This window comes from Panicum virgatum, chromosome 5N, assembly GCF_016808335.1.
Source record: "Panicum virgatum strain AP13 chromosome 5N, P.virgatum_v5, whole genome shotgun sequence".
NCBI classification, from domain to species: domain Eukaryota; kingdom Viridiplantae; phylum Streptophyta; class Magnoliopsida; order Poales; family Poaceae; genus Panicum; species Panicum virgatum.
Window position 1 is genome coordinate 15,702,946 of NC_053149.1, and position 14,329 is coordinate 15,717,274.

Here is a 14,329-nt window from a genome sequence, read left to right on the forward strand (position 1 = left end):
CACAGGCAGTTGCAACATTGCCTTATTTGGATTATCACGGCTACCTACCATATGGAGCTCCACAGTTGCAATATCACCCACCTACGTACGTGTATTTGCCACCAACAGACGAGCCGTATGAGGGACCACCGGGAGAGAGATTTGAGGACTGAAGAATGCAGGTACTTATCCTATCAACAGAACTTATCTATACGTTTTGCTTCCTCTACTTATTCAATTTATTTCACATAAATATTTAAATGCAGAGAATATGCTACATGGATTATTCTGGACTATGCCTTTGCCTCTGTTGTATCTTTGGATTGTAATAATTCTAATGGACTTTGGATGTATTGCGTTCTATGTGTGGACTTTGGACATGAGTTATGTGTAATAATTCTAATGGACTTTGGATGTATTATGTTGTATGTGTGGACTTTGGACATGAGTTATGTGTTAAATGGTGTATTTGTCATTGTTTTGTGGAGTTATATATATGTTATGCATTATAAACTGTCAATATACACATAATCAGGGGAAATTTTGCCAAATTTTTCAATTTTTCCATATATACACATCATTTTCTGTTAATTTGCATCATTTTACGGTGACAAAACCGAAATTTCGGTCAACAAAACCGAAATTTCGGTCGGAATTCAACGGAATTTCGTTTCTCGAATTCAAAATCGCTTTTCGGTCGAAATTACCGAAATTTAGCAAAATTTCGCCCAAAATTCCGTTTCCGTCGGATGGTGGGATTCGGTGAAAAAACGAAAAGGAGAACCCTGCTTACCACCCCCTCCAGCTTCCCCAGCCTCTAGCCGATCTCCTCCCGGGCTGAATCAGCCAGAATCAACTTTGCCGCTTCCGGCCCCATTAGAGCTTCACCCGGAGCTCTAGCCTGTCATCCACGACCATCCTTCGGCTCTCTTCTCGCCCTTAGAACTGCAAAATCGAATCCCAGCTAACCCTCGATCCGGGCTGTTTCGCCTCCGTTTCGCGCATCGCCAACAACGAAAAGCGGCCGCGCCGTTGCGGTCGGCCATCTCAACACGTTCCTCGTGAGCCATGAGCGTCCAGAGCTGTGCCACGCCGCCGAGCGAGCTGGCCCCTCCCAGGCTCACTGGCCGCGGGCCCGCTCTGCCCGGCCGCCGGCTGTGGCCATGGCGTGGCCTTGGCTGCTCCCTCCCCTCTAACCAGCATTTCCCCTCTGTTCCGCGCATCGGCGGCAACGAAACGCAGTCGCGCCGCCGCGGTCGGCCCATCTCGCTCCGCTCCTCGCGGGTTCGCTGGCCGCGGGCCCGCTCTGCCCCGCAGCCGGCCACGGGCCCTCCCTCTCCCGCCGCCAGCTGTGGCCATGGCGCGCCTAGCCATGGCGTGGCCTGGGCTGCTCCCTCCCCTCTGACCAGCGTTTGGACCCTTCCTCTATTGCTACTGGCTACTGCCTGTAGATTGATTTGTTTATGTTGTTTCGTTTTTCAGGTTCAGGCTGCTGCAAAGAGGACAACGACCTAGGCAAGGGATGGCACCTTGGTAGGTTCTTGACCTCCTACTTGCATTTTGTTTCTTTGAAAAGCATGCCATAATTACTTTGCTGCATACATACTCCAGTACATATAGCCGTAATATGATTTTTGATTTTCCTATTCAATGCTAAGATTATGATGTGAGTTCTCTTTTTTGTGAATGATAATTACATAGGTCGTGTGTAAAATATGGTACTTTGTAATTGTTAGTTGGTATAGCTAAATCAATTGCCTCTAAATTTGTACGATAAAGAAAAGGCACATATGCGATAGTCAACCTGGTACCAGCTGATCGTGCTATATATACTGAGAATTTTAAGAAGCTATACATCATCATGAACGGAAAAAAAAAACTACCAGTTGCACGTTGCCCCCTTTCATCTGGTATAACATTACTTCAATTTTTAGCCACACACATTTACTTCTTCGATAGTAAATTTAAGATTAGTAAAAAGCTCACTGTCACGGTGTTGTATGTGACCTTTGCAGAAATCTGATGTCTATATATGCCTATATGGTCTCAGGATAGAGAATTTTACTGCTATGTTGATAGCATCAATCATGTAATTTTTTTTTATCCGGTTGTAGTGGATATGTACTCATTTTCACTTTTTAGTTGAATGGTACAGAGCTACTGCCCTTCCTTTCAAAAAATGAGGTATCCCATGATCTTGGTTCTACTCATCAGAGCTTCCTTCCCCTTCTAATCGATGATGCTCAACCAGACAGCTAGTGTGTGTCATGTAAAGCTGAGCAACTGCACACATGGTGTTCGTGCCGAGGTCTTTGGTTCATGGCTTCCAACTCTATTCTTGAATTGCCCGCCAAACAGATTAATTCATGTGGTTTTTGACTTCCGATGCTGCATAGTATTGGTTTCATTATTTATATAAAATATAAATAAGAGTTCAAGGCTCAAATTGGCTCTAGGAATATCTGAAGATGATACCTTCCTGTTGATTTATCAATTGTCTTTTATGGGGATCGCTTCCTTCTTTTTCAGGGCACGGTGCTAGCAGAATTAATTGTGACGTTGGATCAACAGTCCTGAGGAAATAGAGAGACAGGACTCCTCGCCCTTATGAGCACGAGTACCTGACATCTGCTGCTCCCTGATAAGGTAGTGAACTATTTTCCTTTGTTAATGGTGTATCTTTCCTTTGTAATCACGCAATTACTATTTTTCTATGCTCACGTGGACTATTTTAGTTAAATAGTGTAGCCACTTTATATGACTTAATACCAGATCATTCTTTTTTGCTGATTTGATACTGTCGTATTCTTCTATGCTCATTTTGCTGATGACAGTTCTATTCTTTTTTTACCATGAGAAATTTAGAAATATAGGGGATAATTGGAACAACAATCGGATTTGAATCAACCGTACATACCATGAGAAGCTTTCATTTTAGATTATTATTACCCAACACTCATGAGGTGTGTGTAGGATGGATATGCAAAATGTTTCTGAATACTTCAACCTCAGTCATACATCTGAAAGCTGGAACATTTAAACAAACTATCTCATGCATACACCTTGAGCGAAATTAAATAGTGATTACCAGGTCTACAAGTAAAATAATTCATGTTTGAGGTAGTGTTTTTAGGAGCTACTGAAAATAGTGACCATGCCTAAAATATTTGAGAAGAACTACATCCGACTGAAGAGGATATAGGCATCTAAGCAAACGGACTTCCTACCTGAGGATGCATATGAAGGAGCTCTTGCAGAATCATGATCAATAACACATCCTTAACTACATACATCTAATTCAATTTGTAGATTTCTTTCAGATTGGTTTCTTGATCTTGACATCCTAAGGTAATATTGAGAATTATCATAGTTCCCTAGTGCTTCCACATATATTAGTTAATAAAAAATCGATTGCTATATACATACGCATAATTTTATTATATGTAAACACTTATTACAGCCAAATGATTTTAAAATTTGCTTACAGCTTACTTCAGTAAAAAATAACACGACGGCGCTAGCATTCAATAAATATGTTATCAGTCAAACTAAACGAGTGGCACTAGCATTCAGGTATGATCCATTGTCACTGACCAACAGAACCTCTGGTCTGTTGTTTAGCAGAAGTGGAATATTAATTTTGAAATGAGAAAAAAGAGGAATGCTTAGTTCTTAAAACAAGAAGAAAGAATAGGGAAATGTGATATTGCGAGTCTTGTTTTTAGAGAGAAGAAATCCCATTGCGGGATTTCTGAGCTACTGGCCAGGGTGGAGCCAAGTGTGTGGCCATGAATATCCCTACATATTGGTGCTTGGGAACAGACTGTCCATAGTGGATTAAGCATCAACTTGGTTGAGAGATACTTGTGTGCAGGTTTCAGATGGACCACCTTCCTAGGTGAGTACATGAATATTTTCCTGCAGATATTACCACCCTTGTTTGCAAAAAATCAGAATTTTCGGAAATATTTAGCACAAAGCCGTCCGTCATTATTTTACAGTTGCGATGAACTGGTACATTATCAGTCAGATGCTTCATGTTCACCCGTTATGTGAAAAAAGAACAAATTTAAAAGAGGTGCGGTGTGTGAATACGTTGCAATGGCAAACTCCACAAGATTTCAGAGTTTCATGGTTTTTCAGATGGAGATGATGGGTGTCGAACTTCTAAGGCACTATGTAAAGTGGGGGCAATGGAAACACCGCAGTATGTAAAGGACAACTGAATTAGTAGCAGAGGAGTGTAAAAATGGATCATTCCTAAGGTAAAGGATTTCGGTAATACGTCCACAGTTGTCTTTGCCCCCAGAAGTGGCAAATGGAGGGCAGTAGCTAGGAGCCTGGAGGCCTCATTAGATTGGCAATGCGAGGAAAGAAACAAGGGGAATAATATGACATAAAAAGCCAAACTTTCTCTCATCTCTGATTTCATGAGATGTGGGATCTAAAGCAGGTTATAGTCAGTATAAAATAATGAAAATGTCACTCTGCATTTTTCTATTTCTCTCACCTCCGTATCGGCTGGCCACGTCGACAACACTGTTGGTGACACTTTAATCTCAGCTTTATTTTCCCTATTTCCCCCTGTTTTTCTCCCTCCCTTCCAATTTCCAAACGAAACAAATGAGAAAATGATAGAATAGCCAATTTCAACGGATCCATGCGTGAGGAAAGCAGAAAAAAAACTTTTTTTTTCAGAGTGTCAGTAGCTCGTCCACTTACAAGAAAAAAAGAAAAATCTTCAGAACTGCTCCTACTGATTCACCACTCCGCAACGCACAAACAAAGGTGATTTTCTAGAGTTACACGAAATCAATGACATTTCGAAGCAGTAAAAAAAATGGCCTGACAACCAACCTCCACGGCAAGACGTGCCTCTCTTTGTGCCATTCCAGGGAAGCAACGGCAGCAGGTCGTTGCAAACCTGACAAGTAAACTCTGCATCCCAATTTCATCAGACTGTAAAGTTCCCAGTGCCCAAAAAGGTCGTCGACGCAGATATACCTAAGATCACCATTCCAAAGATTGCAGTGAATCTTGCCACCTGGTCATCGCCGATCACTACCTCACTCAACTTCGCCGTCGTCGTGCCGCGGCGCCTCCGGGATGAAGAACGGGTCTGGCGCCTCCGCGGACTGCCGGTGCTTGATGTGCACGCTGGCACCGTTCTTCTCCATCTCCGCGTAGTGCAGCCCCTGCAGGATCGCCGGGACGCCGCCGGGGTGGCGGTGCCCCGTTTCCAGGTCCACCAGCTTCTCGTCCGGGCCGACGAGGTCGATCTTGTTCCTCGACGAGAGCGGCCCGCCGTCGAGCGGCTCCGGCGGCTCCACCCATGCCCGGAACCGGTTCATCGACGGCGGCATCCCGGCGCAGAACACCTCGGAGATGTTGGCCAGCACGCCCCGGTCGTACGGGTTCTCCTTCTTGTCGTACCGGTACCTGAAGTTCTCGTACGTGGTCTGGCACAAGAAGCAGGTCAACATTTCTGAATTACTACTACTGTTCTAGCGCGGATGATTCAGAGATGAGCATTTCTGAAGAATCTCTGACCTGGTTGGTGCTCATGAGGTAGATGTGGAACACGGTGAGGCCGCCGACGAACCACGCGGAGACGAAGGTGTAGACGATTAGTACGACGGACAGCGGCTCGCCGGCCATGGACCTGAGCAGCGACCCGCCGTGGCTCCCCCGCTGCGCGGCGATGTTCAGCCAGGACAGCACGAAGACGTAGAGGCACAGGAACGTCGACGTCGAGATGAAGAGGAAGAAGAACCGGTAGTTGCGCTGCACGAACCGAAGCGCACGATCAGCGATGACCATCTCATATCAGGATCTCAGCTAGCGGCGGCGGCGGCCGGGGACGCCGGCCGGCCGGCGGGGCACTCGCTCACCAGGCCGATGCACTGGCCGACCCAGGGGCAGTGGTGGTCGAACTTCTGGACGCAGTTGTTGCAGATGGAGCAGTGCGACGCGCGCGGCGGCCGGTAGAGCAGGCACGTGTCGCAGTACTTGACCCGGACGACGTGCCCGCCGGCGACGGCCACGTCCCTGGTGCGCGGCAGCCGGAGGTGCGGGTTCGCCGCGCTCAGCACCCACTCGGCGGACGGCGTGGCGACGTCGTCGTCCGCCTCGACGGCGGCGGCGGCGGCGGGCTCGCCGTCGCCGGCGCCGCGCTCCGGCGGGCGCGCGTTCCTCGGCACGATCCCGGGGTCCCGGCTCGACGTCATGAACAGGAACGCCAGGTCCTACGCCGCCGACGAGACGCGATGCAGCGAGACGGGTCAGCAATCCGGACAGGTTCAGACGAGCTGGGATGGGAAACGATCGAAGACTGCCCGCAGGTGATGGATGGAGGTCGAGGGAAGGACTCACCGCTAGGCCGAGAAGGATGGTGGCGACGAGGGCAGGCACGCCGAGAGCCTGCTTCTCGCCCGAGGTGCCGGAGTTGAGCTTGGTGACGCACTGGAAGCACAGCCCGACGAGAGGGCTCGCGATGAGGACGGTGGATAGGACCAGGGAGCCCGCGTCGGGGCCGAAGATGAGCCGCCCGCCGCAGAGGAATTTCTGAAAAATTTCAGGCAAACAAGGTCATTATCTGACTAATCGAGTTGAAAAAAATGCTATGATCGGCGGCAGCTAATTAATCACAATGCTAGTACTTCCGTTATTACAAGGAAGAAACTATTCGTGTCGAGACGAAAACCAAAAAGAAAAAGCTGCTCGCGAATTCGCAGGTATTTGGAGGAAGTTCTTGGGGAAGCAGAGAGGCAGCACGCAGGACTTACATTGCTTCCTCTCCACACCTGGTACAGCCTCCTCCGCCCCGGCCCCGGCTCCCCCATGGTCGTCTGCATCAGCACCTCGCGGCCGCCCGCCGCGCTCCGACCTCCCAAGATCAAGAAGCAGACATGCGCCGAGCACACGCGGCGCGCCCGTCCCGCCAAGCCCTCCGGCTCCGGCCGCCGGGGACGAAGAAGACGCACGGCACGGCGGCGCTGCTCTCCGGCCGCTTGCTATCCCTCCCGAATTCGTTTCGGGGGGTTCGGAGTTGGAAGTTGGGAGGAGCCCCGGCGACCTACCGCGGCGAATGCAACCAGCTCCGCTCCTCCGCCGCCGGCCGTGGCTTTGATTGGCCTGGTGGTGAGGCAGCGAGACCGTGCCCGTGCGCGCGTGGCGGCGACGCGGGAAAACAATCATCGGGGTCGGGCGGTTGGCGGGGGCTTAACGACCGCCGCCTGCCGTGGCCGGCCGCGTCGTGCCCCCCCTGCACGAGTGACGTGACAGGGTGGAGCACCGGCCGGCGGGGCTGGCCCGACCCGACCCGAGGAGGCCGCGGGGCCCGCATGGCAGCCAGCGCGGGGAGTGGATCACGGATTCGCGTTTCCCGGCTCGCGCACCCACCTACTAGTCACGTTCTAATATTCTCTCCGCATAATAAACTTAAGCAATCGCCAAAACCAAAAGTACCATTTCGTAGAACACGTGGCTTCATTCATTCGCTGTATTTTGGTTTCAATCTTCTTCTTTTTTTGAAATAAATGGTTTCAGGGCGCGTTTAGTTCCCAAAAATTTTCACCCAAAAATTTTCACCTCCCCTTTAAACACATGTATGAAGCACTAAATATAATTAAATAACAAAACTAATTACACAGTTTGGATGTACATGACGAGACGAATCTTTTAAGCCTAATTAGTGCATGATTAGCCATAAGTGCTACAGTAACCCACATGTGCTAATGACGCGGTCAAAAGCCTCAAAAGATTCGTCTCGTGGTTTCCAAGTGAGTTCTGAAATTAGTTTTTTAATTAGTGTCCGAAAAGTCCTCCCGACATCCGGTCAAAGTGCTGATTTGACATCCAAAAATTTTTGGATGGGAACTAAACGCGCCCTCAATATTCTGAATTTCTTATTTCCGGATTATTATCAGTTGTTTTTTTCTTAGAAAGAATAAAGGAGGGGGTCCTTTTATGTGTATGATTATTATTTTTTTGGTTGGTAGTGGGCTCCATGTACGTTTGTATAGCCAGCAAAAGAACACAAAGCTAGGAGCAGAAAAACAAACTGCAAACCTACGTACGTGCCAACATGTCATCCATCGTCGTGCTGATCCGGACCGATTCTCGGATTCTGTGTCTGCGCATTCCCTTGCCAAGAAGAAGCCATTTGGCTGGCAGGACGACGGTTTTACACGCACGAGGTGCGGCAACTGAAGCAGCACTGGCCACCGGTCGAGATGGGGCCGCAAGAAATGGCGCCATCACTCGCCTAATTAAAAGAAACAAACGGCGTCACCGTCACTCTATAAAAAAATGACACTAGCGGCCAATTTCTCAGGTAGGCATGCGCACTTCGTTTTAATCGTCGCAATTACACTAGTAGCGCGTGAGGCTATGTGATACGTACGTAGGTATCACACTTGCGTAATGTACCGTGTCATGGTGTACAACAAGTTCGTTGTTTTACAGGACTGCAAGTGTCTGATTTTCCTTTTTTGGATTTTTTTTTTGAAGTCTGCGTCTTAAATGACCCTCCCTAATTGCCTAAATAAGCTGACTGCAAGAGTTAATCCTCCACTTTGACAAAAGGTGTGGACTAAGTCCCACCACAAGGTTGGACGAAACTGAATGTTGATGCTGCCTACGACCAATCTTCAGGAGAAGCAAACATAGGATGCCGATCAGCCAGCAGCAGCCAGCCGAACGGCACCAGCAGCAGCCAGCAGCAGCGAGCAGCCAGCAGCAGCCCGCCGAACTGCAGCAGCAGCCAGCAACAGACGGAAGCAGCCCGCAAGCCGCCAGCCGAACACGGTGATGAGAGATTATTCCGGGGAGGTGCTGCAATCAGCTTGGAAGCATGGCATTCGTTGCGCGTCGGTGGAGGATGCCGAAGTTGTGGCCGGCCTTGAAGGGGTTCAGCTATCAAATGAATGGATCAGGAAACCAACTATGATCGAATCTGATTGTCATAGTGTGGTAAAATCACTGCTTTTTCGATGATGAAAACAGAGCGAGCTTCTCCAACACTGTGAAAGAAATAAAGTCTGCTATGTCAGCAATAGCAGAGGTAAAAGTGTGTAAAATTGGAAGAGAGTGCAACAGGGTAGCCCATGAGTTAGCCCAGTTAGCAAAACGATGTGTGCATTTGGCAGTTTGGAGAAATCAATCTCCGTCCTGTATCCATGAGCTTGTAAGCCTTGATTGTAAACCTTTATCAAATTAATGAAATGCACTCCTTCTAAAAAAACTGAATTTCAAATTATTTCGCTTCTATCAAAACAAGGGGGAACCAGGGTTTTGAATTTTGTTTGTCAAAAAATTTCGGACATGGCCGAAATCACCGAATTTCGCGAACTTTCGGCCGAAATTCATTTTTAGACTATTTTTAAAAATACTTTTAAATATATTTAAATTATTATTTCCGAAATTTTTAAATTTCGGAGAGGGGCGAAATCACCGAATTTCGCCGAAATTTTAAACACTGGGGGGAACACATATGGGTCAATTTGTTTCTCGGCGAACACAACACAAATGGGTTACTCGTGTCATGTAACACAAAAGCCCAAACCCAAGCGCACACGAACAAAAACAAGCAAAAACACACCGATCGATCACTGGATCAGATCAGAGGACATTGACCGCGAACGGCGTCCGCACCGAGTGCGCGCCGTCCGACCAGGTGACGGCGCCGTGTGCGTACCCCTTGCCCACGCCGGCGCCCGCGGCCACGCCGAAGGTCACCTCGTACCTCGCCGTCGTCCACCTCCTGGAGAACACCAGCCGGTCGGGCGACACCCGCACCGCGACGCCCGGCGGCGCCTCGACGCCCGCCGCGTACGTCGCGTTCGAGGGCCCCACGTTGATGGCCGTGCGCACCACGGTGGCGGGCCTCCCCCTCCGGAGGCACGGCACGGAGATGGACGGGTAGTTGACCCCCGCCGCGATGAGGTCCGGCGAGGGCGCGCCGGCCGGGCAGGAGAATCGCGCGTCGCCGGAGACCCTCCGGACCTGCTGCTCCTTGTACCCGTAGTAGCAGAGGAAGTTGAGGTAGTCCTGCGCGCCGGTGTCGAACACCAGGCCCGGGCTGAGCGCGCGCAGCGGGCTAATCTCCCCGGCGCCCATGTCGTGCCCCGTCGCCGCCGCGCCCGTGCTGCTCGCCACCGGCTTCCCGAGGTTGTTCGTCGTCGTCGCTGCGCACGTGCCGTGACGGCTAAGGTTAAGTTTTCTTCTCTTTTTTTTTTGCCGGCTGTTCTACTGTGCAGTCTGTACCTGTGGTCATGAGAGCCGATCTGATCAGGGACGGCGTCCAGCCCGGGTGCGCCGACTTGACGAAGGCGGCGGCGCCGGCGACGTGCGGGCAGGCCATCGAGGTGCCGGACCTGATGGCGTAGGCCGACGGCTTCTTCCCGGGCGGGACGTCGTCGCGTTCCGCGGACGGGACCGTGGCGGCCAGGATGCTGACGCCGGGCGCCATCAAGTCAGGCTGCCACGCAAGATTGCAACCGTCCGACGACGACATGTCAGGATCGGACACGACCAAAATGCTCCAACTCCAAGCATCTCGTCACGATTCTGCTGGGCAAAATTGGAGTACCTTTAGGATCGACTCTGTCATGCCAGGGCCCCGCGCCGAGAAGGACGCCACCACCGGCGCCGGCTTGAAGTCATCGGCGTCCTCGGTCGGGAGGATCACCGCCGTCGGGTTCCTGAATCGACAAGAGATCAACGGCGGCGAGTCAGAAAACTCAGGACCCTCCCGCTGCGAAAACGATCTCGTCACGGCGGCCGGGCTCACTTTGTGGAGTTGATGTACTCGAGGATCTGCGCGCCGGCGTCGGTGCCGACCTGGGACAGCGCGAAGCCGCCGGCGACGAACGGCACGTCCTTCTCGGCGTCGGCGATGAGCACCAGGCCCCTCGCGCCGTTCCCCTCGGCCACCAGCTTCTTCACCCTCCGCGACACCATCGGGTCCGTGCTCACGCACACCACGATCTTCCCGGCCACCTTCCGCGCGTCCAGCGATCCAGGGTAGCAGTTGCTGCAATGCATCCGGCGGCACATCGATCAGTTTCCGCGCCATGGGAATCGCGGCGCGCCGCGCCGGCGTTCCGCTGCGGCGGCGTGTGCGGTGTACCTCGCCTCCGACAACGGCGCGTAGCGGGCCGCCGCCTGGGCCCCGAACACCAGGGGGTACTGGCCGCCGCTGAGGCTATGGTTGGAGAAGTTTATCGCCACTCCCTGACACGAACCAAAGGACCAAGAAATGTAACCATGGCAATGGCGACGGCGGCGGTGAACAGTGCTCAGTCAGTGGTTACCTTCACGACGGCGCCGTTGCCGAGCACGATGCTGGACTGGAAAGAGCGGTCGATGGAGGAGGCGGCGACGGTGAGGATCCACGGCGCGGAGTTGACGACGGTGTAGGGGTTGGGCCCGTCGTTGCCGCCGGAGCAGACGACGAGCACACCGCGCTGGTGCGCGTGGAACGCGCCCAGCGCGATGGGGTCGCTGAGGAAGTCCGACTGGAACGCGGAGCTCATGCCGATGGAGATGGAGACCACGTCCACGCCGTCGGCCACCGCGTCGTCGATGGCCTTGAGCACGGCCGACGACGAGCACCCGCCCAGCGAGCACGCGCGGTACACGGCCACCCGGCTCGCGGGCGCGCCGCCCTTGGCCGCGCCCCGGGCGAGCCCGTAGTAGCCCGCGTCCGCCACCACCGCGCCGGCCGCCGTCGACGCCGTGTGCGTTCCGTGCCCCACGGTGTCCCGCGGCGAGCCGGCCGCCGCCGCCGCCGCCTCTCCGGCGCGGGAGGCGTTCGACGACGACTCGGGCTGCACGCCGTAGTACCGGGCGCCGATGAGCTTCCTGCGGCAGCGGGCACATGGCAGACACACATTTCGTTATTTTTTATTCGTGGCACAGAACATTCTTTACAGACGCAGAGGATAACGCGAGCAAGCAAAGCAAAGCATTGGTACTTGTTGCAGCTGCTCTTGTTGAAGTCGGGGCCTTCCATGCACACGCCGCGCCACCGCGCCGGCACCTCCCGCATCCCGGCGTCGTCGAAGCTCGGCGACTCCGGCCAGACACCTGTGTCGATGATGCCGATGATGACGTCGCCGGACGCGCGGCGGCCGAGGCGGCCGGACTGGAGCCCCGACTGCACCTCGAGGAAGTCCCAGGAGCGCGTCGTGTGCAGCTGCAGCGCGCGGTCCTTGAACACCGACACCACCCTCTCGTGCCCTGCCAAGAACGCGAGAAAAGATCGAGCAGGTCCAAACCATATCGCCGTCGATGCTTCGCTCGCACGATCATTGCGAGGAAAGAAACAATTCGACCAGCAAAGCTTTTTTTTATTAAAAAAAACTAAATGCTTTTCAAAAAAGGCGAAACAATTCGACCAGCAACGGATATGGACAAGCAGCCTCACCGGAGAGCGCGGCGGCCTCCTTCTCGGTGAGCGCGGCGGCGAAGCCCTCGAACGCGTGGTGGTAGCTCTGCGTCAGCGCCGCCCTCCCCTGCCCGCCGCTCGGGACGACGGGCGACAGCATCTGCAGGTGGTCCGCCTGCACCGCCTCCAGGCCGCCGCCGCCGCCGGCCGACGGGCTCCCCATGTAGACGACATACGACTGAACCGCCAGCACCATTAATCAGCAAGCAAAATTCAGCAAGTCTGATGGAACAAGCAAAACATAATAATCGTATCCTATCTAAGACAGTGGCTGCTCAGCTACATCGTGCAGCTCAGCTGCCAATCAATCAACAGTATCACTACCTCTCTGGTGGCGTGGTCCGGTTCGGCTGAGAGGATGGGTACCAGGAAGCGGTAGGCGAGGACGAGGATGACGAAGCGCCCGGTGTTCACCATTGGCGGCCCGCACGATCAGCTCGGCGCTCGAGCCCGGCCGGGGCAGTTTCGGAGCAGCAGAAGCTGTGGTGGCAGCTGGCTGATGCCGGCAGGATGGGCACCACCACATTTGTAGCCGGAGCCGAGCCTCGCTTTTGACAGAATCGGATTCACCTGGGCCTCCGATGACCAGCCACGCCTTCTTTTGGAGCAGCGTCGCTTTCGACGGGATCACGGTGGATGGAAGCTTCTCTCGTCGGGATTCGTTTCGGTCGTCGTCGTCGCCCGTCGTCGGCCGGGTCTGCCTGAAACCGTGCCCGGATCGATCAACGTGGGGGAAATTGTTTCGCTGGAGAGATTGCTTGGCGCCGGGGAATGGAATATGTGCAGTGCGGTCTGCGTGACGCTTTCACTGGAGGAAATGGAGCCTTGCTTTTCACTTTCCTCGTGCACTTCGGCTTCAGTGATTTTGCTTTCCTAGCAAAAATTTCATTGTTTTTTCTCCTATTTTTTTTAAAGATGTGTATAGTTTAACATTTGGAATCGAAAGTTGCATATCGGTGAGTGTACAAATTTATCTTGAAGTGGTGCTGATGATGGGGGAGGATAGCTCCGTGATGGAAGCATTGCAACGAAAGTGATGGATCGACCATAAAGCCAGAAAGAAACGACCTATGCCGTGTCAAGCATTCCTGGCTTCAACCACATCTGTGTTCCGTCGAGAACACGTCGGTGACACTAACCACAAAACGCATGGGCACCTGATGGTGTCGGTCAGTCGGTGTCTGGTGGCCAGAGGCCGGGCAAGTCAACAGTTTCAGGTAACGTATCGGATAGCCTTGCCTTTAGAAGTGAGCCTCTCCCTTTCTGGTAGCTAACCTTTCATGTTCCATCTCCACAGCGAAGAGAACTCGTTTCCTCGCAACAATGGCACTGCCACTCAGAACAATTCCTCCATCTTTCGAACTGATAGCAATGGCAATCGTTTTAGATCATCTTCTATTTTGTCGGGATCAATGGTGATGATTGTATCTTTTCTCACCGGGCTGGATCAGAGACGGCGATCCGATCGCATGGATACGGATGAGAATGATGATGATTTGGTCCGTGGGGAGTAAAGGGTCAAAGCAACTCCACACAGGAGATGTGAGCTACACTAATCAGTAACCGGCACATGAGCAAAAGTGCTTCCACAATGCATCCCTGATGATTTTTGCTCCAACCCATCACGGCAGAGTGTTCCAGTCCCACTCCTGTGTTTTCAGTTGCTACGATCAGGCCATGACCCGGGCGAAGGGGGAGAAAGCCTGAATCCATTGGTTGCGCGATCGGTTACTGTTTATCCTTTTCGCTTTGCTGCCATGAGTGACTTAGCAGATGAAGTATCTGATTCTCTTCCATCCAAAAAAAAATAAGACCAACAGTCACTTGTCTTTTGAATTTGAGCCAGTCAAGACATTATTCATCTCTGTATTTATGCCAGTGAAAAGTTGATAGTTTATA

At 52.3% G+C, this 14,329-nt stretch overlaps 2 protein-coding genes and 1 long non-coding RNA gene across 6 annotated transcripts; 1 reads left to right on the forward strand and 2 right to left on the reverse strand.

Moving 5' to 3' along the window:
• LOC120673517 lies at window positions 1-513 on the forward strand. Its single transcript, XR_005674674.1, has 2 exons — window positions 1-161; window positions 246-513. It is a non-coding gene; the product is annotated as an uncharacterized LOC120673517 (long non-coding RNA).
• A 4,139-nt stretch (window positions 514-4,652) lies between these two features.
• Window positions 4,653-7,142, reverse strand: LOC120673518 (probable protein S-acyltransferase 4). Its single transcript, XM_039954373.1, has 5 exons — window positions 6,765-7,142; window positions 6,352-6,543; window positions 5,871-6,224; window positions 5,530-5,763; window positions 4,653-5,438 (listed from the first exon to the last, which is right to left on the reverse strand). The coding sequence occupies exons 1-5, from the start codon at window positions 6,831-6,833 to the stop codon at window positions 5,046-5,048; spliced, it is 1,242 nt and encodes a 413-aa protein (XP_039810307.1). The 5' UTR covers window positions 6,834-7,142; the 3' UTR covers window positions 4,653-5,045.
• Window positions 7,143-9,368: 2,226 nt separating this feature from the next.
• On the reverse strand, window positions 9,369-13,196 carry LOC120673519 (CO(2)-response secreted protease-like). Of its 4 annotated transcripts, none has more exons than XM_039954375.1 (9): window positions 12,797-13,196; window positions 12,410-12,608; window positions 11,958-12,276; window positions 11,295-11,844; window positions 11,111-11,214; window positions 10,772-11,014; window positions 10,571-10,682; window positions 10,246-10,459; window positions 9,369-10,166 (listed from the first exon to the last, which is right to left on the reverse strand). In XM_039954375.1, the coding sequence occupies exons 1-9, from the start codon at window positions 12,845-12,847 to the stop codon at window positions 9,601-9,603; spliced, it is 2,358 nt and encodes a 785-aa protein (XP_039810309.1). In that variant the 5' UTR covers window positions 12,848-13,196; the 3' UTR covers window positions 9,369-9,600. The 4 variants fall into 4 exon arrangements, with proteins under 4 accessions (XP_039810309.1, XP_039810308.1, XP_039810311.1 ...); XM_039954374.1 differs by having other exon boundaries at window positions 12,755-13,194; XM_039954377.1 differs by having other exon boundaries at window positions 11,958-12,222; window positions 12,797-13,193.
• Window positions 13,197-14,329: the final 1,133 nt, after the last annotated feature.